The 24,823-nt window shown below is 41.4% G+C and overlaps 1 protein-coding gene across 2 annotated transcripts in view; it reads right to left on the bottom strand.

Moving 5' to 3' along the window:
* htt (huntingtin) overlaps positions 1–24,823 on the bottom strand; it is a 223,446-nt gene that overhangs the window by 84,407 nt on the left and 114,216 nt on the right. For both annotated transcript variants that reach the window (XM_072257615.1, XM_072257617.1), the window contains exons 26-33: positions 23,720–23,830; positions 20,283–20,360; positions 19,406–19,629; positions 17,861–17,939; positions 15,810–15,971; positions 9,399–9,454; positions 5,596–5,744; positions 4,347–4,483 (exon numbers count right to left, since the gene is read on the bottom strand). In XM_072257615.1, the coding sequence (XP_072113716.1) occupies positions 4,347–4,483; positions 5,596–5,744; positions 9,399–9,454; positions 15,810–15,971; positions 17,861–17,939; positions 19,406–19,629; positions 20,283–20,360; positions 23,720–23,830 (996 nt within the window). The remainder of the gene's footprint in view (positions 1–4,346; positions 4,484–5,595; positions 5,745–9,398; positions 9,455–15,809; positions 15,972–17,860; positions 17,940–19,405; positions 19,630–20,282; positions 20,361–23,719; positions 23,831–24,823) is intronic.

Raw genomic sequence — 24,823 nt, 5'->3', positions numbered from 1 at the left:
GACATTTCAGATACAAACTGTTCGTCAGGTCCTGATGAATTCCTCCAGCATTTGCACATGTTGTTCTCTGCTGTGGTCATTCTTCCTTCTTATTGCAAAGGAGTTGATCTAGAACAGCCTGCTTCATATGTACAATAGCTGCAAAATAAAGCTGTCCAAATAACCAATCTGTATACACTCCAGAAATTCATATTCAATGGTACCATTGCTGATTTCCAATCAGAAATTGATATTTTTATGCTGAAGCCAGCCTTCACAGCTATCCATGCCAATACAGTGTTTCTAACTGCATGTGCTCTTGTGAGTTTTTAAAATGAGATACTTCATCATATATCTTATGCTACATCTACTGTTTTTCCCTTATCCACACTGTTTGTTACATCTTCAAAAAAGGCTCACAAAATAGTCAATTATAATTTGCCTTTCAGAAGAGACTGCTTCATGGTCTTCTTCAATGTCCTGCAATTATTTCCTGAACACTGGATTCCAGCATTGCCCAAAGTGAACAATCGCTTAATGAACACCATTTGACAATTATTTTGAACTCAGTATGGACATCCTATTTCTATGCATATATGGCATTCCTCCCTAACAGAGACAGTAACTGCTTTAGAGAAAGTCAATGCCTCTGGTTTTTATAAAAAAGTCAAACCCAAGAATGTTTCACAGTCCAGTTAATTGACAGTGATAAATACTGTGACTAATTCAAGTCTCGTTAGGTTATCACAATGTGTTCTAGACCAGACATTCAAAAAGAGGAAACCAGCTTAGTTGCTTTAGCAGCCATAATCAGAGCATGGTTCAAAACAAAAGGCTACTGTTATTGTCTCCAATGAGTGAAAAGTAACTCCTTTAATAGCAATTACTCATTCGTTATCTCGATCTTCACAACCCTACATTACAAACAAACTTTATTTCTTCTGTTCGATGCCAATAAATTGTGGAACAATCTCGTATTCACAAAGAAAGGATATACAGCCACGGAAAAGGTGCAACCCATGGTTACCAAATAATCATTGGTCTAACACGGTAAAGCAATGGCAAATTGCATGGACTGATTTATACCTGCCTTCGTTTAGAAGATTAAGACCATAAGACAAAGGAGCAGAAGTCGGCCTTTCGGCCCATCGAGTCTGCTCAGCCATTTTATCATGAGCAGATCCATTCTCCCATTTAGTCCCACTCCCCCGCCTTCTCACCATAACCTTTGATGCCCTGGCTACTCAGATACCTATCAATCTCTGCCTTAAATACACCCAATGACTTGGCCTCCACTGCTGCCCGTGGCAACAAATTCCATAGATTCACGACCCTCTGACTAAAAAAATTTCTTCGCATTTCTGTTCTGAATGGGCACCCTTCAATCCTTAAGTCATGCCCTCTCGTACTAGACTCCCCCATCATGGGAAACAACTTTGCCACATCCACTCTGTCCATGCCTTTCAACATTCGAAATGTTTCTATGAGGTCTCCCCTCATTCTTCTAAACTCCAAGGTATACAGTCCAAGAGCGGACAAACGTTCCTCATGTGTTAACCCTCTCATTCCCGGAATCATTCTAGTGAATCTTCTCTGTACCCTCTCCAACGTCAGCACATCCTTTCTTAAATAAGGAGACCAAAACTGCCCACAGTACTTCAAGTGAGGTCTCACCAGCACCTTATAGAGCCTCAACATCACATCCCTACTCCTATACTCTTTTCCTCTAGAAATGAATGCCAATATTGCATTCGCCTTCTTGACTACTGACTCAACCTGGAGGTTAACTTTAAGGGTATCCTGTACGAGGACTCCCAAGTCCCGTTGCATCTCAGAACTTTGAATTCTTTCCCCATTTAAATAATAGTCTGCCCGTTTATTATTTCTGCCAAAGTGCATAACCATACACTTTCCAACATTGTACTTCATTTGCCACTTCTCTGCCCATTCTTCCAATCTACCCAAGTCTCTCTGCAGACTCTCCATTTCCTCAGCACTACCGGCCCCTCCACCTATCTTTGTATCGTCAGCAAACTTAGCCACAAAGCCATCTATTCCATAATCCAAATCATTGATGTACAATGTAAAAAGAAGCGGCCCCAACACGAACCCCTGTGGAACACCACTGGCAACCGGCAGCCAACCAGAATAGGATCCCTTTATTCCCACTCTCTGTTCCCTGCCAATCAGCCAATGCTCTACCCACGTATGTAACTTTCCCGTAATTCCATGGGCTCTTATCTTGTTAAGTAGCCTCATGTGTGGCACCTTGTCAAAGGCCTTCTGAAAATCCAAATATACAACATCCACTGCATCTCCCTTGTCTAGCCTACTGGTAATTTCCTCAAAAAATTGTAATAGGTTTGTCAGGCAGGATTTTCCTTTAAGGAATCCATGCTGAGTTCTGCCTATCTTGTCATATGCCTCCAGGTACTCTGTAACCTCATCCTTGACAATCGACTCCAACCACTTCCCAACCACCGATGTCAAACTAACAGGTCTATAATTTCCTTTTTGCTTCCTTGCCCCCTTCTTAAATAGCGGAGTGACATTTGCAATCTTCCAGTCCTCCAGAACCATGCCAGAATCTATCGACTTTTGAAAGATCATCGCTAATGCCTCCGCAATCTCCACAGCTACTTCCTTCAGAACACGAGGGTGCATTCCATCTGGTCTGGGAGATTTATCTACCTTTAGACTATTCAGCTTCCTGAGTACTTTCTCTGTCGTAATTGTGACTGCACACACTTCTCTTCCCTGCCACCCTTGCGTGTCAGGTATACTGCTGATGTCTTCCTCAGTGAAGACTGATGCAAAATGCTCGTTCAGTTCCTCTGCCATCTCCTTATCTCCCATTACAATTTCTCCAGCATCATTTTCTATCGGTCCTAGATCTACTCTCACCTGTCTTTTTACTCTTTATATACTTGAAAGAGCTTTTAGTATCCTCTTTGATATTATTTGCTAGCTTCCTTTCATAGTTAATCCTTTCCCTCTTAATGCCTTCTTGGTTTCCTTTTGTAAGGTTTTAAAGACTTCCCAATCCTCTGTCTTCCCACTATTTTTGCTTCCTTGTATGCCCTCTCCTTTGCTTTAACTTTGGCTTTGACTTCTCGTCAACCATGGTTGCATCCTTTTTCCATTTGAAAATTTCTTCTTCTTTGGAATATACCTGTTTCGCACCTTCCTCATTTCTCGCATAAACTCCAGCTACTGCTGCTCTGCTGCCTTTCCCGCCAGTGTCCCTTTCCAGTCAACTTTGGCCAGTTCCTCTCTCATGCCACTGTAATTTCCTTTACTTCACTGAAATACCGACACATCAGATTTTGGCTACTCTTTTTCAAATTTCACAGTGAACTCAACCATGTTATGATCACTGCCTCCTAAGGATTCCTTCACCTCAATCTCTCTAATCACCTCCGGTTCATTACACAATACCCAATCCAGTACAGCCGATCCCCTAGTGGGCTCAACAACAAGCTGTTCTAAAAAGCCATCTCGCCAACATTCTACAAATTCTCTCGAGATCCAGTGCCGACCTGATTTTCCCAATCCACTCGCATGTTAAAATCCCTCACAATTATCATAACACTGCTCTTCTGACAAGCCTTTTCTATTTCCTGTTGTAATTAAGGGGTGATCTGAGATGGAGAGGTGATTAAAGCATTTGATAGAGTAGATAATCTATTTTGTTTGGTAGTAGAATCTAAAGTCAAAGTAAATTTATTATCAAAGTATGCACATGCTAACATATGATACCCTGAGATTCATCTTCTTCCATCCATTTACAAGAAAATGAAGAAATACAATAAGATTTTACAAACAAAAACAGGACCAAAGTCTGACAAACAATCAATGCACAAAATAAGACAAAGTCTGCAAATTTAAAAAAAAATATAATACTGAGAACATGTAAAGTCCTTGAAAGTGAGCCTGTTGGTTTTGGAATTAGTTTAGAGAGGTGGTGAGTGAAGTTATCCTCACTGGTTCAAGAGCCTGATGGCATGGATAAGCAAAAGAGCATAACAAAATTAGAACTAGGTCATGTAGACACAAAGCAGTTCTTCACACACAGTGGCAGAAATATGGAACTCACATCAAAAGGAGGCAGGAGGGTGAAAGTCATCAGCAATGTCTGGTAAGTTCTTGTTAGGTAGGACTACAGAAGACTATAGTACTGAGGGCAGTGGATGGTGTTAAGATACCATGAGTGGTAACAGCCACAAACAATTGTGATATTGGTCATTTTGAAACCAAATCTCTGTACCACGTTAATACAAACATTGTAAGTTATAGAATAGGAAGGATATGGGGTTGGGGGGGGGGGTTGGTAGCAGCAGAATTTTAAAACAAAGTTAAGGATGTACCTGGTGGTACTGGATAAGCCTCAGCAACATAGAAACCACCACCTCCTTCTGTGTTTCCAGCTCCTTGCCAGCATCTGCTTTGTTGGTCCCTCGCAGAACAAACAGATCATGTACTATAGGCTGGAGTGCTGGGATTGCTATGGCAAAGTACAAGAGGAGAATTTGTCCACTGGAAATTTAAAAACATTAGCTCTTCAGAGAGAAAGTTTTTTTTAAACGTTAAACAAAGCAGTTTGAAATTCAGCCAAAAAAAATTATGTAAGTACACAACAGTATCTGAAAAGACCCTATTTTTCCTTTACCAGTACCAAAGTCAGATCCTTAAAACCTTCAAAAGAAAAACTTTGAAAATTTGCCAGGATCTTTCCCCTCAGCACATACTCATGTGCTCATTCCATATACTCACCCCCCATGGAGTGAAAAGGATGCCCTCAGGTTCCTTTTAAGTCTTTCCCTTCTCACCCTAACCCTAAGCCCGGATTCTGAGGAAAACCCTTACTAGTCTGGAGAAAAGCTCATGGAAAAGACCACCAGTTATATTCAGAAAAATGAAATCATTGACAGAAAAATAAAACACTTGGTCACTTTGCAAAAAAAAAACTACAAACCAGCATTTTAGAAAGTTTACACCACAAAAAAAAAATTCACTGGCCACTTTATTAGGTACACCTGCTTGCTAATGTAAATATCACGTAGCAGTAACTCAATGCATAAAAGTATGCAGAAATAGTCAAGAGGTTCAGTTGTTCAGGCCAAACATCAAAATGGGGAAGAAATGTGATCTAAGTGACTTTGACTGTGGAATAATTGTTGGTGCCAGAACAGGTGGTTTGAGTATCTCAGAAACTGCAAATCTCTGGAGATTTAAGTCACAATGGTCTCTGAAGTTTACGGAGAATGGGGCGAGAAACAAAAAAAAAAATCCAGTGAGCAGCAAGTTCTGTAGGAGAAAATGCATTGTTAATGAGGGAATCAGAGGAGAATGGCCAGACTGGTTCAAGCTAACAGGGAGGTGACAGTAACTCAAATAACTGCACGTTACAGCAGTGATGTGCAGAAGAGCATCTCTGAACACACAACACGTCAAATCTTGAAGTGGATGGGCTACAGCAGCAGAAGACCACTCCTGTCCCTAATCAATTGGCCACTGAGTACATGTTATAACTGATTTGGCTGTCAATAGCAGTGACCTCGGCTTTTGCAGTAGTTGTACACCAAGGAGTACAACGCAGGGAGCAGGTGTCATTACCATGTGTAACAGCTTTCCGACCGCTGGCCATGATCCCGTCACACAGCTGGATAATTTTGGGAATTCCGATGATCGGCTTGGAGTGATAACGCTCGTATGACAGCAGCACCAAGAAGAAAAATATATTTGGAATGATGGCCTCTGATTCTCTGAAAGATAAAATTATAGAAACAACTTGCAAATTAACAGGATTTGGGGGTTATATTTAAAGTTCCCCTCCCAAAAAAAACCATATACCTCTATCCCTAAAAATCATTAAATTTTAAAAAAATTCCTTTTACGTCAATTGATAACAACAATGTTGTACTTTATATTAAGAATGCAGATCTTTAAGAATGCTTGTTCAAGATACATACATTCTGCTGAATATTGATCTTCAAATACATAAAGTGTAAAAGAGGATATCAAACCATTGGAAAATGATCCTGGAGAGGTAGTAATCAGGGACAACGAAATGGCGGACGAACTGAATAAATATTTTGCATCAGTTTTCACAGTGGAAGACACTAGCAGTATGGTGGAAGATCCAAGTGTCGGGGGTGTGAAGTTAACATAACTAGAGGGAAGGTTCTTGAGAAACTGAAAGGTCTGAGGGTAGGTAAGTCACCGCGATCAGATAATCTACACCCCAAGAGTTCTGGAAGAGGTAGCTGAAGAGATCGTGGAGACATTAGTAATGATCTTTCAAGAATCACTAGATTCTGTAATGGTTCCAGAAGACTGGAAACTTACAAATGTTACTCCATTCTTCAAAAAGAGAGAGACAGAAGAAAAGAAACTATAGGCCAGTTAGGCTGACTTCAGTGGTTGAAAGCAGAATAGACAAAGAATCAGTTGATGTTGTGTACTTGGATTTTCAGAAGGCCTTAGACAAGTTACAGGTATTACAGGGAAGATTCTAGCATGGATAAAGCAGTGGCTGATTGGCAGTAGGCAAACAGTGGGAATAAAGGGAACCTTCTCTGACTGGCTGCCAGTGACTAGTGCTGTTCCACAGGGGTCTGTGTTGAGACCGATTCTTCTTAGGTTGCATGTCAATGATTTGGATGATGGAATTGATGGTTTTGTTGCAAAGTTAGCAGACAAAATGAAGATAGGTGAAGCAGCTGGTTGCTTTGAGGGAGTAGAGAGGCTACAGAAGAACAAGACAGATTAGGAGAATGGGCAAAGAAATGAAAAGGTTGACTATTTTTTTAAATGGAGAGAAAATACAATAAAACTGAGGTGCAAAGGGACTTGGGAGTCCTTGTGCTGGATTCCCTAAAGGTTAATTTGCAGATTGAGTCTGTGGTGAGGAAGGCAAATGCATTGTCAGCATTCATTTCAAGAGGACTAGAATATAAAATACAGGATGTAATGTTGAGACTTTATAAAGCACTGGTAAGGCCTCTCTTGGAGTATTGTGAGAACCTTTGGGCCCCCCTATCTTAGAAAGGATGTGCTGAAACTGGAGAGGGTTCAAAGGAGATTCACAAAAATGATTCCAGGATTATATGGCTTGCCATATGAGAAACTGCCAAATGGCTCAGGGCCTGTATTCACTAAAATTCAGAAGAATGAGGCATGACCTTATTGAAACCTAGCGAATGGTGAAAGGCTTTGACAAGAGTGGAGGTAGAGAGGATGATTCCTATGATGTGAGAGTCTAAGACCAGAGGACACAGCCTTTAAATAGAGGGGTGTGCTTTTATAATGAAGGTGAGGAGGAATTTCTTTAACCAGAGTGTAGTGAATTTGTGGAATTCTTTGCCACAGGTAGCTGTGGAGGCCAAGTCTGTTTGTATGTTTAAGACAGAAGTTGATAAATTCTTGATTGGTTGGAGCATGAAGGATAGAGGGAGAAGGCAGGAGATTGGGGCTGAGAGGAAAGTTGGATCAGCCATGATAAAATGGCATAGCAGTGTCGATGGGCCAAATGGCCTAATTCTTGCCTATACGTTATGGTCTTATGAAGTGGTTTACAGAAATTCAGAATATTCTGGTCTGCAATAACTGGGCAAATCCATAAGACATGACCAAAATCAAGCCAATTGGCTCATCGAATCTGCTTCACCATTCAATCAAAGCTGATAGTTTTTATCCCCATTCTTCCACTTCCCCCTTGTAAAATCAGAAGGAACTAGCCTGAGTAATATCTGTGACTCAGATTTAAATTTTAAATCCCACATAAAGAAAGTAGCCAAAAGGGCATTTCTACACTTAAGAAACATTGCAAAGGTTCATCTGTTTCTGTCATGCAATGATGCTGAAAAACTAATTTATGCCTTTATATTAAACAGACCAGATTACTGCAATGCACTTTTTAAGTGGACTTTTAAAGCAATCTATTTTCAAATTTCAACTCATTCAGAAGGCTGCTGCTAGACTCTTAACTAAAACCATGATAAAGGAGCATATCACTCCTGTCCTAGATACTCTGCTTTGGCTTCCTGTATCTTTTAGAATTGATTTTAAGGTTCTCTGACTTGTTTTTAAAGTTCTCAATGGTCTGGAACTGAAACACATCATAGAATTGCCTTTGTTTTATACTCCTGCTCTTCTGCCAGTCTTTTAAATTTAAACAATCTCTCTCAAAAGACTGTGCATGCAGATTCAGGTGAGACTTTTAAATGCCAGTTCAAAACCTAGTTCAAAACCTATTTATTCAGCCTTGCCTTTACCTATCATTTTGTATTTACATGTTTCTACTTTATGACTTTGAATTACACAGCCTGTATGAAAAGTGCTCAATAAATTATTATTACTTTATTATAACCCTTAAACCCCATACCAATCAAAAACCTATCAATTTCTCCCTTAAATGTTCTCAATGACTTGGCCCCAGTGGCCACAAGTTCCACAGATTCACAACCCTCTGGCTGAAGAAAATCCTCATTTCAGTTCCATCGGGACATGCCTTTATTCTGAAGTTGTGCCCTCAGATTCTAGACTCTTACTGATGGAAACATCCTCTCCAAATCCACTCTGTTCAGGCCTTTCACTATCAAGTAGGTTACAATGAGATTCCCTCCTCATCCTCCTGAACTTCGGCGAATAGAGACCCAGAGATATCAAACATTCTCATAGGTTAAGATTTAATTCCTGGGATTATTCTTGTGAACTTTCTAAGGTCCCTCTCCATGGCCAGAGCATCCTTCCTTAGATACAGCCCCAAAAACACATTGGAGGTAGTGACAGTGGAAAACTTTGAAAGCATGTATTATTTATCAGCACAAATTTTACCAGATTATTACATAAAACTAAAATTGATCCAAATGCCATTTTTTCCCTAAATCTGAAAATTTTGCAAAATAAAAAACAACAGAATGAAAAATAAGTGGGAAAAAAATCAAACCCCAATCATTACTAAAAAGTACAGGTTCAGAATACACAAATGGGAATTTAAGAACAGATATGGGCAGTATTTTCAACACTCTGCAGTTGATTTGTCTAGAGAGTGAATAATGGCACAACGTGATTCCATTTGCAATGTGATACTATAAATGCTAGTGAGTGTGTTCCAAGTTACATAGGAGCAGAAGTTGGCAAACTAGCCTCGTGTCTGCTGTAAAGAAGAAACTGTGATTGTTCAGCACACCCTGTGTTAACAAAAGTCCTCTCAAAGCAGAAAATGAAAGGAAAGGGGAAGGATAGATTAAGACTTGGGTAAAAACAAGAGGACCTCAGGGAAAATGTTTCAGCATCTGAATCACTAAGGCATAGAAGGCTGTAGACCAAGTGCTGGTAAATAGGATGATTAAGCACGAATAGTTAACAGTTGTCAAAATAAAACTGGACACAAATCCCAAGATGTTCATACTCACCTGAACTGGCCCACTTCTATGTATTCAAACTGCTTTAGAACAAACCCGATGAATACCTACAATGAGAATATAACTAAATCAGTCATTCCATTACATAAAATTTACAGCAGAAACAGGCCAAATGTCCTTGGTCCACAAGATCTTTTCACTCCATTTCACCTCATCTTCTATAATAATTGATCACGTTCTTTATTCCTCTCCAAATATACTGCCTGAACTGCCGAATTCCAGCAGCATTTATCGTATTTCTCCAATGTCCAGCATCTGCAGAATCTCTTGTGTTTAAGAAACAGGTCAGTGTTTCACACTCCACAGATGCTGCCAGTTCCATTTGCTGTCTACAGAATTGTGTTAGTTTTCTTTAACATTAATAAACTCGAGAACTTATTTCCCCTTCACCTACTTGTTAGCTTCCCCTTTGATACATTTATATTATTTGCTCCAAAGTGCCATTCCCCAGATAAAGAGGCTACCCCCAAATTGCTTACAGGAGTTATTAGTGACCATCTTACAAGTAAAGCTCCTAGTTTTTCAAAATCCAGCTCCAACAGTAGAAACATCAATCCCATGTTTACCCAATGATCACTTTAATTACCAGTCCTCTCTTCCTTCATAGATACAGCTCCAGTTACAATATTATCCTTTCTTTTTTAGTTTCTACAATGCTCCTGTATCCTTTACAATGTTTTTAAAATTTGTAAATATACTTTACTATGGTGCTGTGTGTCCTGCTTCCTGCCTGTGTAACATATCCTAAGTGCATAAACAGTATGGTTAATACAAGAGATTCTGTAGATGCTAGAAATCCAGAGCAACACACACAAAATGCTGGAAGAACTCAGCAAGTCAGGCAGCATCTACTGAGAGGAATAAATAGTCGACATTTCAGGCTGAGACACTTCAACAGGACGATAAAGGAAGAGGGAAGATGCCAGAATACGAAGAAGCGGGCAGGGATAGGAGCACAAGCTATGCAACATATCATAAAGATGTTTGTGCATTATCACAAGATGAGAATGTCCAATATAACTTTAATCTATATGGTGTGTGTGTGTGTGTGTGTGTGTGTGTGTGTGTGTGTGTATATATAAAAAATATATATATTTCTCTGTAGTTATAACTTTACAGTATAAAATATACAAAATATTTCATGTAAAACCCTTTACTATTCAGTGGATCCTGGTTAATTGGGCCTTATTTTATTTAGGACATTATGTTGGTTCATTGAGGCAGCAGATTGTTGCCAAACAGATTCTAACTGGCATCAGATGCAAACACTTGTGTGGCCATTAGACACTACACCGTGCTTAGAATGATCAGTTTTTAAATAGCGTCAGTTGAATGTGCTCGTGTTCAAAAAGCAGTCATTTTTGTCACTGACATATGGCGAGTCATAAGCAGTAACACAGTTCAGAACTGTTTCGTTCACTGCAGTTTCAAGTATTCAGGCTTGGAAATGCCAGGAATGGCCAAGAGTGAAAATAAAACAATTTCACTACTTCAACATTTAGTACCTCAACATATAGTACTGTGGCATTTGTTGTGTTTTAACTTGTTTTGTATTTTATTTGAATACATAATTTGTTACTCAGTTAAATGGTAGTTTGTCTCTTTTTATATATACCTTTTAACTATTTCCATGAAATGTCAGCGAACTGGAGCAACTGCTTAAATGGACCAAACTACACTGAGAGCCCCGAAAAACTGGAACCACTGTATGTACAGTGTAAACATAATTGTATGTTTAATATAACTTACTTTTGAATGTTCTGAATATTATTTCTCTATGTGCCTTCTTTGCATTTTTAACACTTGTAAACTTAGTCGCTACTTGAGAATCCATCTCCTTTTTTCTCAATCAGTCATCCCCTTTCACCCACCTCCAATGAAACACACCAATGTTTACGTTAATTTACAAATATTTTTTTACACGTTCCCCAAGTTTGCTCGCGCCTTCTTGTATTTTGAAGTAATTTTCATCACTCACATTAATCAGTCTGTGTGGTATTAAGTTCCATATTCCAATTAGTCCCTATGAATGGAGTCCTTCTGAAATTTATGCTTGGATTTATTAGTGTTCATCTGTTGCTTGAGGAACATATTTGCATGAAAGGTGGCTCCGAGAAGATTCTGGAGGATGTGACTTACACTCAGTGGCCACTTTATTAGGTACAAGAGTGGCACCTGGTGTGGTTTTCTGCTGCTTTAGCCCATCCACATCAAGGTTCCATGTGTTGTGCGTTCAGAGATACCGTCGCCTTCCTGTCAGTTTGAACCAGTCTGGCCATTCTCCTCTGACCTCTCTCATTAACAAGGTGTTTTCGCTCACCGGATATTTTTTTGTTTTATTGCACCATTCTCGGTAAATGGAGAGGTATAGTGCGCTGCAGGTTGACAGGAATAGGCAGTTTAAATGGCAAGGCATGGACTAGATGGGCCAAAGGGCTCATTTCTGTGCTGTACTTCTCTAGAAAATGTTGTGCATGTAAATCCCAGGGGATTGGCAGTTTCTGAGAGATCTGAACCATCCCATCTAGTACTACAAAGTCTCTTAGATCACATTTCCTTTTCATTCTGTCGTTTGATCTGAACAACAGCAACCTCTTGGCCATGTCTGCATGCTTTTATGCATTGAGTTGCTAATATATGATTGGTCGATTAGATATTTGTATTAACAACCAGGTGTACCTTTACAACAGACTGTATTCTCTTCCATAGATGCTGCCTGGTCTGCTGAGTTCCTCCAGTATTTTGTGTGTGTTGTTTGGATTTCCAGCATTTGCAGACTTTCTCTTGTTTGTACCTAATACAGTGGCCACTGTGTGCATGTAGAAATGTTGAGCTAGCTGTGCCTCCGCTCCCCGGAAACAAACAATTCTGGAGGCTATCTGCATTGTTGAGAGGATTTTCCTTTCGTAGTGGGTGGAAGTGGAAGGAAGAAGGTGAATAAAGGATCAGGTAAAGTCAGAAAGATTAAGAATTTATTTTCTGAAAGTGTCATGATCTACTGCTTGGACATGTGGCAGACAAGTCCTTGAATATGTTCACGGATAAGCTTCTGAATGATGGACTACTTGGAGTTGATTTAAGGCCAGCAAAAGATCAGTCATAATATTATGGAAATTATAGACTCAAGGAGGGATTGTATTACTCCAGTTCCTAAACCGTTATATTTACAGCTCTTATTTCTGGAGTACTGAGAGGAAAAATGCAGTTGGCCACAATACAGGAGTAGTATGGATAACCAAAAATAAGAGCTTTATTTATTTGTTTATTTATTTGAAGTTTAGCGATACAGCACAGACTAGGCCCTTCAAGCCACACTGCCCCAGTAACTCCTGACAACTCCAATTAATCCTAATTTCATCACAAGATAACTTACGATGACCATTTAACCCTCCTGGCACGTCTTTGAACTACGGGAGGAAACCAGAGCACCTGGGGAAAAACTACGCATTCCACAGAGAGGACGCACAGAAAATCCTTACAGAATGGCCACGGAACTGAGTTCTGAACTCTGGATAGCTTCAAGCTTTTATAGCATTGTGCTAACCGCTGGCCTACTATATGTACTGTGAGTCCATCACTAATAACTCCTGTAAGGAACCTGGGAGTTGCATCTTTATCCAGGGAATTGCACTTTAGAGCAAATAATCATGACATATGCATGGAGCAAGAACTACAATTGAGCAGTACATACGATTAAAGGTTTTTACTAAGTCGAGTTTGAATGGTAGACACTAGGCAGTTTAGTGAGGGAGCAACAAACCAGGCTTGCCAAGACAAAAAACATGCACACTCAAAAGCCTTTCTCATGTAGGTAGCCCAGTCAATTTACCATGCGATCTATCGGCTGCTTACGCACTCATACATTCACGCAATCGATGAGATGCGGTTGAATAACTATCAAAGAAGAAGCTAACAAGTAGATAAAGGGGAAACGACTAGTAGAGTTTAATAATATTAGAGAAAAATAACAACCCAAAATTCCATAAATGGAAAGTGGGACAGGCAGCATCTGTGGAAAGAGAACAGGTCAATGTTTCATGTCGATTTTTATAGAAGTTGAAGTGAAATGGAGTGAAAAGATCTTATGGAACAAGAGCACTTAGCCTGTTTCCTCTATGGTTCGGTATTAACAAACAATAGTTCCTTTCCCAGAAGATATCCAGTAACAATATTTTAAAGTGCAATCTACCTGCAACTGTTCAAAAGGGAAGATTATACCGTTAGTTTCAGAAATGAAACCTTGAGATTATTACAGAAGCATAGCACCGTATAATCTGTTTACTACACTTCTCTATAAGATTTAAGCACTGACTTTGTGTCCTGTAATAAACAAGCTCATGATGACTAGAGTCAATTTAAGTAGCCTGGACAGGGAAAGAGAAAAGTGAAGAGAGGAGGGCGATGGCTGCTTTCAATTTGTACTTTTGACAAAGCTGGCCTACCTACAACAGCTGCATAAACACCTGGATCATGCTCTGGGTATTAACCTTCCATGAGTGAAAATGGTTCAACAGCACTTACTGCCTAAACTGTTAAGTGAAATGTACCCACTGGTGTGGAGACAAAAGCTTTGCAAAATATGGACAGGGAAGCAGAGCAAAGTCTGAAACGTTATCTGGGCAGATTCAGTGAAAACCTCACATGATAAGGAGATGTGGGAAGGAGTCACCTTCCCTTGGTTTCCTTCCTCCTTCCCTTCATCCCATGGTCCACTCTACTCTCCTATAAAATTCCCCCTTCTTCAGTCCGTTCTTTCTTCCCACCCTCCACAGATGCTGTCTGACCTGATGAGTTTGTCCAGCATTTTCTATTTGTTACAATAAAGTAAAGCAGATTAGAACAGTGAATGAAAGAAATCGGTCCAAGAAATTCTGGCAACAGAATTTAGTTTCCTGGCCAACTCCTTACTTTACTGAGAACCTAACGTCCTTCATAGAGCAAGTTTGGCAGTTATTCTTGGAGGCTCTTCAGCTCCTTGGACTATGACTGATTACCGTAATCTTGCAATTTCTCCTCCTCCTTCCAAGTTGTGCTACTCAAAAAAGGTATTATTTCAACACTAGTTGCACTGCTATGAGCAGCTGAGTAAGAACGAGATGGGGAACTCTGACCAGAAATATGTACACCAAACACTGCTAGAACAGTCACAATTGGCAAATAATCTTTCTTGAACATCGATTTCTCTAACTTCAGGTAATTTTCCCCCTCCCTTTTTCTTCTATTCTCCACTCTGGCTCCCTTCTTACCTCTTCTCCTTGCCTATCTAACACCTCCCCCTGGTGTCTGGGTGAATGATACCCAGGTTTTCCTGTGTTTTAGATTTGGACTTGGACTATAGACTTTTTTTTTCAGTCTTATAGTTTTTTTTTAATATTCTGAGTCTTTTTGCCCAATCTTTCTCCTTTGTTTGTGTACGAGAGAGGGGGATTATGGGGGTCGATGAGCCTGTTCTGCTTTGGTTCATTTTTTTGTGCAGGGAGGAGGGACTTGGGGGTTGTTGATCGTGCTGCCATTCTTTTCTTTCTTGACTTCATGGCTATCTGGAGAAGAAGAACTTCAGAGTTGTATACTTCAATAATAAATTAAGCTTTGAACTTTTGAATCCAGGGTTGAAATGGCAAATACCAGGGTCATAATTTTCAAGATTCAAAAAACTTTATTGTCATTCTAACCATACATCAGCTCTGCAGGGCAGAATGAGACAGCGTTTCTCAGGGGCAGTGCAATCATAACATAACAAACGCAACACTAAATAATAAACATAACAATAAATAGTAAAACACAATGGCCACATGTCCGTTAAAATCAGTTAAAAGTGTCCAAAGCAGAGTCAGGTGGAGCAGCTATTTAGCAGTCTGACTGCCTGTGGGAGGAAGCTGTTTAGTAGCCTTGTGGTTTTTGATGCTCCTGTAACGTTTGCCTGATGGCAGAACAAACAATTCAAGGTGATTGGAGGAAATTATATGGGGGGGGGGGGTAATGTATCAGAGTGTAATACCATGTCAGGGGTGGCGAGAGAGGCAGATACATTAGGGGCACGTACAGGCACATGGATGATAAAAAAAAAATGGTGGACAATGTTAGCGGGAAGGGTTAAGGGCCAGCACAACATCATGAACTGAAGGGCCTGTACTGATCGACGTCCTAAATCACCTTGCATTCTTTTTAGTTTACCCTTGTGTTTTTTCATGAATCAGATCTCACTCTATTCTTCATTACGTTATTGTTTTCCCTTATATAAACTCAATGCACTGCTGTAATGAAATGGTCTGTATGGATATAATGCAAAATAGTTTTCACTGTACATGACAATAAAATGAAAACAATTTATCCTCTGTCCCCACTCAACATTCCTTTGACTTCTGCCACGGCTTACTGTTTCTAACTAAAGCAGACACAAACCTGATCCGAGTCCAGCAGGCAGTAGTTCACCCTGAGTTGTACCAGTTGAGCCAACAAGTCAAGCACTTGTCTTTGCAGGTGAACTGATGTGGTCGTGGTATACTGCTTCAAAGCCTTGATGACAAGAGGCTCAAAGAGACGGATGTAGTTGTGAATCGTATTCTAAAGTTTAAGAGAGAACACATTAAGCACGTTAGAATGGCTCAAAGCACATCATTCAGCGATCACAATTTGAAGTGTGTTGTCAATGTGCATTGTCTTAAAGTGCCCGTTTGCTTGCTTTTAATTCTGTTGCTGCCCAATCTGGGTGTTCTGGCCAGGATATCAAACAAAAATTATTACTTCAGTGCCTAGGTATTCTTAAAATTATCCTCAGTCCAACGCAAAGCTGCAATCATGAAGGCTCTACTTTGTTAAGAGCGAAGAGAATCATTATGTCACCAAAAGAATTTTAGAAGTTTCTACAGTCGTTCGATGGTGAGAGTAGTTGCATTACAGCCTGGTATAGAACCTCTAATGAAAAGTATTGTAAGAGACTGCAGAGAGTTGTAGATGCTGTCAGTTCCATCATCGACATAACCAACTCCACCATCAAGGACATCTTCAAGGGGTGCTGCGTACACCATTAAAGACCCTCTTCTCATTACCACCACTGGGAAGGTGGTACAGGAGCCTGAAGACCCAGACTCAACAATTCAGGACAAGCTTTTTCCCCCTCTATAATTAGATTTCTTAAACGATCCATGAACTCAGGAAAACTATCTTGATAATTACTTTATTTCTGGTATTTTTTAAAAAATTTATTGTAATTGTACTGCTGCCACAAAAGGAGTCACTGATAATAAATCTGACTGCTTTCTGGCCCCATGACAGTGCACCATAAACTGAGAGGAACCGACAGTGTCATAACTTACATGAAGCACACTATCGCACGGTCTCAGGCATCTATTGTATCAGACAAAGATCTTTTGCATTTGCTGTACCAGTTGAAATTTGGAATGCAGCATCAATTATTAGGATATGACCGATTTGTGGAGTGAGTTATACAGCATGGAAACAGGCACTTCAGCTCAATTCATCCATGCTGACCACATTGCCTTTAGTGAGAGAGATTTACCAGGATTGGGGAGCATGTCTTAAGGATGGATTGATTGTGCCTTTCTCTTTGGAGCAAGTGAGTATGAGATGTATTTGATAGAGGCCTACAAGATGATAAAAGGCATAGATGGAGTGGACTACCAGAGACTTTATCACAGGATGGAAGTAGTTGATAGGAGGTGGTACAATGTTAGGTGATTGGAGTGAAGTACAGGGGTGGATGTCAGAGTCATAGAAAAATATAGCACACAAACAGGCCGTTGCTGAACCAGCTACATAAGAAAAAAATTGCCAAGAACAATCATGGTCAAGACCATGATCTCCTACATCATGAATGTTTCCCCATCCACTTAAGCACCCACATACAGTACTGTACCAAATTCTTAGGCACGTATATACTGTATAGCTAGGGTGCCCAAGATTTTTGCACAGTACTGTAGTAATTTTATATATTGCACTGTACTGCTGCCGCAAAAAACAAATGAATGTCATGACATGCGAGTGATTCTGATGTGGGTCTCCTTTGTGGACTGAGAGTGCGAAGGGGTCAGGGAAAGGTGAATCGTGAGTGGGAAGAGAGGAAGGGAGAAGGGAGGACATGGGAAGCACCAAACAGACATTCTATAATGATCAATAAAGCAATTGTTTGGAATTAAGAGACCTTGCCTGGTGTCTCAGGTCTAAGTGTGTCTCTCCATCTCTGCCACCTGTACCACACCCCTCCCGCGGTGCTTCACCCTCGCCATTCCCAACGTCCTTTGTTCCTCCCAGATTTACAAACTCACTCTCCACTCCATGTTGACAAATACATTACTGTGCAAGAGCCTTAAGCAGCCTGGCTATACATGTTTGACTTTTGCACAGTACTGTACATTCCATCCTCCACTGCAGCACTATGTCACCCTATCCATTCTCTAACGAAAGCTCTGTATGACAACTGAAACAGAACATACCTTATCAGCTCGATGCCTTGTCACATTCATCATGCCAACCTTCACCTGTGATGAAACCTTCTGCAGCACATCAAACCAACTAAAAGTTAAGCAACCAAGAAAGACGTATAAGTTTGGGATTTTTAACGAAGTGTGTCACTTTGCTGAAAATCATTTCAAGATTAATTAACATTTTATTATTATGGATTTACCTAAAGCAATTCATTGTACAAAGTCTCTACAAAGTTTTCTTTGGTTTCTCAATCTAACTCGTCATTTTCTTTTTGGCTATCACATAGCTAAGCCCGTACTTGGCTATGTTTCCATTGGGAGGATTGATTTGTCATTTAGTGATCTGGCCACCTTAAGACTTCCCAACTGCCTCTGAGGCCAGCACTTCTTGAAACCATAACACATAGGAGCAGAAATAGGCCACTCGCCTATCGAGTCTGCTCCATCATTCAATCATGGCTGATTTATTATCCCTCTCAATCTCATCCTCCTGCCTTTTCCTTCACTAAACGAGAATCTATCAACCTCCACTTTAAATATATCCAACAACTAGAATCTCCCAGCATTTTTTTTAAATCAGTGTGTAATACCCGCCATACAATGATTCAGCTTGGCGAGATTTCTCAGTCCACAGGGCTGCAAAGTGGCTAAAAGCTTCTGGGTCACTTTGACCGCAGACCTTCACAGGAGCTGTGGCTCATTTTATCACTCTCAGTGGTAGCTACAGGGTGGGACAGGAAGAAAATGAGTTTTTTTTTTAAATCAGAGTTCACTTAAATCATCACCACACAAGGCAGAGACGTTTTAAGCAAGCAATTAAAAGACAGAAGCAGCCCCATTTTTTCCAAATTCCTGTTTCTTCCCAGTTGATTGAGACAGATATTCTCAAGATGTCCCTGTGCACCTTTCTGGGGTGGGATAGGGTATGATGATAAATACCACAAAGTGTTTCAACATCAATTATCTGCACAAAGAAAGAGATTACATCACTGCCATGCACAAGAAGCAATTGCTCAGCTGAATTTGAACATGGTGGGCAATGCTTTCCGAGTGGTGCACATTATAACCACAACTATTAAGTGAGTGGTGGGCAGATGTCAGGACCTTAGTATAATATGGAGATCAGAACTGTTCACAGAACTTCCAATCTGATCTTGTTTCAAAATCCAGGTGTAACGTAGTAGAACACACTCACACAATGTTGGAGGTACTCTGCAGATCAGGCAGCATCTATGGAGGGGAATAAACAGTCGGTATTTTGTGTTGAGACCCTTCAATGGGACTGGAAAGGAAGTGGACAGAAGAAAGAATTTCACCCCCCTCCCTCTTTCATGTTTTAATTCCTCATTCTGATTACTTTTTCACTCCTCCTTTCCTCCTCACCTGCCCATTACCTCCCTCTGGTTCCCTTCCTTCTTCCCTTTCTTCCATGGTCCACTGTCCTCTCCTAATAGATTCCTCTCCATAGTTGCTGCCTGATCTGCTGAGTTTCTCCAGATTTTGAACATCAGCAGAATCGTATCTGTAACATAGTAATAACAATTGATGCTTCACCCGGACGTGTCCTGCTCTGGCTCTGCTTGGACCATGTTCCTCAGGCTGGCGTCAGCCAGTGCCTGTGTGAAGTGGGTGTACGGCGCCATGAAGCAATAGTGGTAAAGCCCCGGCCTTAGGCTGGACGAGCCCAGGCGCTGCACCTTTCCTTGCGACTTGCTGGGGTGGAAGGAGCAGCTGTCATATTGCGACGCAAGGTTTGTCCCAAACAGTGTCTTCAGAAGCTGAGTAAAACGCAGGTAAGAAACAAATGTTACATTCAAGGCCACTCAGCAAGTATACAATTTACCAAACAAAGGCTACATTTATTTGTTGGAGCATGAGGAAGGAAAGGTGTGGTGGTGGAAGCAGACAGGCACATGCTGGGAATGGAGGGACAAGGATGACATGCAGGCAGATAGGTTTAGTTTAATTTGGCATCATAGCTGGCACAGTGTGCAATTTCTGCATATTAATTTATGTCATTTGCAACATGTTATTCATTTATTTAGAGGCACAGCACGGTAACAGGCCCTTCTGGCCCAATGGCCCCGTGCTGCCCAATTACACCCACGTGATCAATTAACCCACGGAAAGTGAAAGGGAACCAGAGCACTCGGAGGGAACGCACGTGGGAATGGAGGGAATGCACGTGGGAACAGAGGGAACGCACGTGGGAACATACAGAGGGAATGCACATGGGAACAGAGATGCAGGTGGGAACGGAGGGAACGCACAGAGGGAATGCACAGTGGGAACGCACACAGGAACAGAGGGAACGTACAAACTCCTTACAGACAGTGATGGAACTGAATCCATGTCATTGGCACTGTAGTAGCATCAGGCTAACTGCTATGCTACCGTGCCGCAACTTATTCTAAACAAGACTACACCTTACCTGCTGGACACAGACAGTGGCTGCCATGGGTTCCCTGCAGAAACAGGACTTCAGATAGCCAAGGATTTCTTCCACACACTGCAAAGGATTTTGTAAAATGCAACATCAGGTATTAGACCAGTTTCAGTAGATACAGATTGCGTGAATGTTAAAAACAACTGTTAAGACTCCAAGTACAACATTTCTAAAGCTCGCACTCCAAGGCCATCTATGAAGTTAAAGAAGTCAAACTATAGGAAGAGCCTTATTAGACAACATGAGAACAGACCATTCAGCCCAAACAGTTCATGTTGTTTATGCTCCCCAAGGACTTCATCCAACCTGTGTTCTTCCACCTTCTCTACACCAAACATTTACCTCAAGTACCACCCTTCCACATTCTCAAACTCTCTGGTGTTGACCACAGGAACTACGGTCTACAAATTAGTGCATTCAAATGAATCAAGGACAATGAAAGTAGACAAAAAGAACTACAGTCTGGCCTGCAATAGGTAAAAAGACCTCTTGCAAATTCATCAGTTAGTGATTAGAGACTATTTGTGACTCTTAGATTTGGTCAACCAACACTGTGTCCTAAGCACTCCCTGAATCCCCTCTGACATTCCCCGCACTGTGTCCTAAACACTGTCTGAATCCCCTAACATTCCCTGCACTGTATCCTAAACATTCCCTGACTCCCCTCTAACATTCCCTGTACTGTCCTAAACACTCCCTGAATCCTCTAACATTCCCTGCACCGTGTCCTAAGCACTCCCTGAATCCCCTCTAATACCCCCGCATCAGGTCCTCTAATGCCTCCATGGAAAGGAAATTGCCTTTTAAACTCACAAGAGAGCAGAAGCCATCAACTTTTCACTGTTGATGTTTCTGTAGCAGGCAATTTCTTTTTTATGAGGTTGAGTTGCTAGCTCGGATGGAAAGGGGTGGCAGCTGGGTTCGAACTCAGGAGCCTTCACTCCTAAGTCCGGCGCTGATGCCACTACCCCATCAGCCGGCTGAATGCCTCCATGAATTCGCTCTAATATTCTCCACATTGCATCCTGTAAACACCCCATGAATCCGCCAATACCCTAAGGATTGTTTTCCTTTAAACTCACCCTGAAATCCCTCTAATATTCTGTGTGCTGTATTCTCTAATCACTCTCTGAATGTGTTTAAATATACACTGCCCTATTTTCTAAACACATCTTGAATTGCCTCTAATATCCTCCTCCCACAATGCACACCCGAAAATCTCCCTGTATCACCTTTAATACAAGATAAAATAAAACTTTATTTATCCCAAAAGAAATTATTGTTGCAACGATGTTCAGTCAGAAATAGACACTTTAAAATCCAAAATGTAAGCACTGAGGTATGAAAAAATGCAAAATGTGCATTAAAAAAATAACAGTGCAAAATAGAGATGTGCAATGAAACTATATACTAATATACTTAAGGAGGAAGAGTTTTAGAGTTTTAGAGTCTTAGAGCCACAGGGAAAAAGGATCTCCTGTGGCGTTCAGTGGTGCACCTAGGTAGAATCAATCTGTTACTAAAGGTGCTCCTCTGTTTCTCCAGTATGTCATGGAGGGGGGAGAGGGATTGTCCATAATGCTCTGTAGCTTCTGCAACATCCTCCTCCCAGACACAACCACCAGGGAATCCAGTTCCACCCCCAGAACAGAACCCGCCTTCCTGATGAGCTTATCGATCTTCTTGGTGTCAGCTGCTCTCACCCTGCTGCCCCAGCAGACTACAATGCAGAACAGAATGCCGGCCACCACTGAGTCATAGGATATCGGCAGCATAGTACTGCAGACTTTGAATGACTGGAGCCTCCTCAGGAAGTATAGTCAGCACTGTCCCTTCTTGTACAGAGTATCTGTATTTTTAGTCCAGTCCAGTTTATTGTCCAGGTGAGTTCCCAGGTATCTGTGGTCCTGGACAGCTTCTACATCCGTTCCCTTAATGGAGATGAGAATACAGGGTGTTTTCACTTTCCAGAGGTCCACCACCAACTCCTTTGTCGTAGTGATGTTCAGCTGCAGGTAATTTAGCCCACACCACTCAACAAAGTTTCACTCAGCCTCTTGACCGTGGCTGATATAGCCCACAACTGCCGAATCGTCCGAAAACTTCTGCAGGTGACAGGAATCCATGCTGTATCTAAAGTCCGAAGTGTAAACAGTGAACAGGAAGGAGTCAGGACCATCCCCTGATGTGCCCCTGCATTGTTAAACAATACCTGATACACAGCTCTGCAATTTAACATACTGTGGCCGTCTGTAATTCAGGACACTAGTGGAGCATCCACCTGCATCTCTGTGAACTTAGTAAAGGAGGTCATATGGTGTTAAAAGTACTGGAGAGATGATGCCTGGCTCATCCAGATGAGTGTAAGCCCGCTGAAGCAGGAAGGTAATGGCGTCCCCAACTCCAATACATAGTTGGTAAGCAAACTGCAGGGGGTCCCTGTGATCCATTTACAATGGTCAGGAGGTGCATCAGGACTAGTCTTTCTTATGATTTCATAACATGTGAGGTCAGTGCCACTGGTCTGTAATCACTGGGCGTGGTGGGATACATCTTCTTGGGTACTGGACTAAGCAGGATGTTTTCCACAGCACAGGGACCCTCTTCAGGCTCGGGCTTAGATTAAAGACGTATGGAAAGACTGCATCCAGTTGAGTAGCACACACCATGAGTACCCCTGGGATGAAGTCTGCTGAGCTCTCTCCTTACCTGCTCAGCAGTGCCAGTCCACACGTCTGTGGTTGTTGGCTCTCCGATGTCCTTGGAGAGAGACGGAAGGCAAGGGGTGAGGGGGGAGGAGCTGGTGGGTGGATGGGTTGTAGAGGGGTAAACTGAAGCTTCCTCAACAAACCCGTTGAAAAACCAGTTTAACTCGTTGACCCTATCCCAGTCCCCTTCAATCACCTGGTCTCTAGTCTTTTTATACCCTGTGATTGTTTTCATACCACTCCACATGCCACATAGTCTGAGGTAGTTTCCTCCTGTAGCAGTCGTCGCCCTGGGCCAAATTCTCCCTTAGTTCCCTCTGAACCAGCCTCTTCGCCTCCCTATCTCCATCTCAGAATGCCCTCCTCTTCCTGTTCAGTATGGCTTTGATGTCTTTTGTGACCCAAGGTTTATTGTTTGGGAAACAGCACACATTCCTAGTTGGAACAGCATTACCCCCAGCAGTATCATCCCAACATTATCAGACCTACCAAAATTTTAAATGCCTACATGTAAAGGAAGGAGCTCCAATCTACTCACTCTTTGCTGACAGTATTCTCTCAACTCTGGTGTTAACTTGTAAATCCTTTGACACGCTCTTATGGCTCTGAAGACTGGTGTTAATTACTGAATTCAGAGCCACGCACAGCATCTGTAAGTTGTGTATAATAATGGTTCAACACCACCTCTAACCTCCCCTTGGAGCAACTATTTACCTTCCCAATGTCTGGAAGTGTTGCGATCTCGAGAAGCTGAGACAGAACATCCAAAGCTGCCCGTAAGAAGCTGCCAAACTTCTCATTACTGTTCTGAAGGTCCAGAGTAACCTGAAATAAGAGAAGACATTTAATTGATGTGTTCAAGATTCAAGATTGTTTAACGTCATTTTCAGTATACAAGTCTAAAAGAGAACAAAATAATTGTTACTCCAGATCCAATGCAGCACAAAAACATAGTAAGATAAAGAACACAATAACAAAAAAGACAAAAATATAAATACATAAAGATAGCTTATGTACATAGATTGATTGTATGTCCATAAAGTGGCGCTAGGTACAGGAGCGTCTGTACATAAGCTGACAGACAGGAAATGATAATGCAGCAGAGGTGGGTGATGTGGAGGGATATGTTGGTGGGTAGAAGTGTTGATCAGCCTCACTGCTTGTAGAAAGTAACTGTTTTTGGGTCTGGTGGTCCTCGCTGAAGGGAGTGGGACAAACAGTCCAAAAGCAGGGTAGGTGCGATCCTTCATGATGTTACTGGCCCTTTTCCAACATCTTTTGGTATACATGTCCTTGCTGGCAGATCGGCTGGTGCTGGTGATATGCTCAAATGATGGCAAGTTTTGATAGGGTAGGTCATAAAGCCACGTAATTCACGAAGGCCATGACGATACTGAGAGGAAGGTGAAAGCAGATTTAGTAGTAACTTCCAACAGCTTTCAAATGGAGACAGGAGTCTGCAGAAGCAGTGGTCTGGAAGGAATAAGAGTCATACAGCGTGGTAAGAGGCTCTATGGCCCAATTCGTCCATACCAACTGGGAGATTGCGCTATCTACCCACATTTGGCCCATAGCCCTTCACCACACAGATGCTGATTAGCCCACTAAGATCTTCCAGCAGACTGATGTTCTAGATTACAGCAGCTGCAAAATTTTGTTCCTCCATAAATAAAGCCTACTCGACGGCAGCAACTACACATGACATAGTGCATGAGTGAGAAAGATGGGATAAACTTTATAAGCAGGCTTTTGCCACTGAGGTTGGATGAGACTAGAATTAGAGATCATAGGTTAAGGGTGAAAGGTGAAATGTTTAAG

Source organism: Mobula birostris, chromosome 5 (assembly GCF_030028105.1).
Source record: "Mobula birostris isolate sMobBir1 chromosome 5, sMobBir1.hap1, whole genome shotgun sequence".
NCBI classification, from domain to species: domain Eukaryota; kingdom Metazoa; phylum Chordata; class Chondrichthyes; order Myliobatiformes; family Myliobatidae; genus Mobula; species Mobula birostris.
The sequence above is the reverse complement of the archived record's forward strand: the minus strand, read 5'-3'. Positions and strand labels throughout refer to the sequence as shown.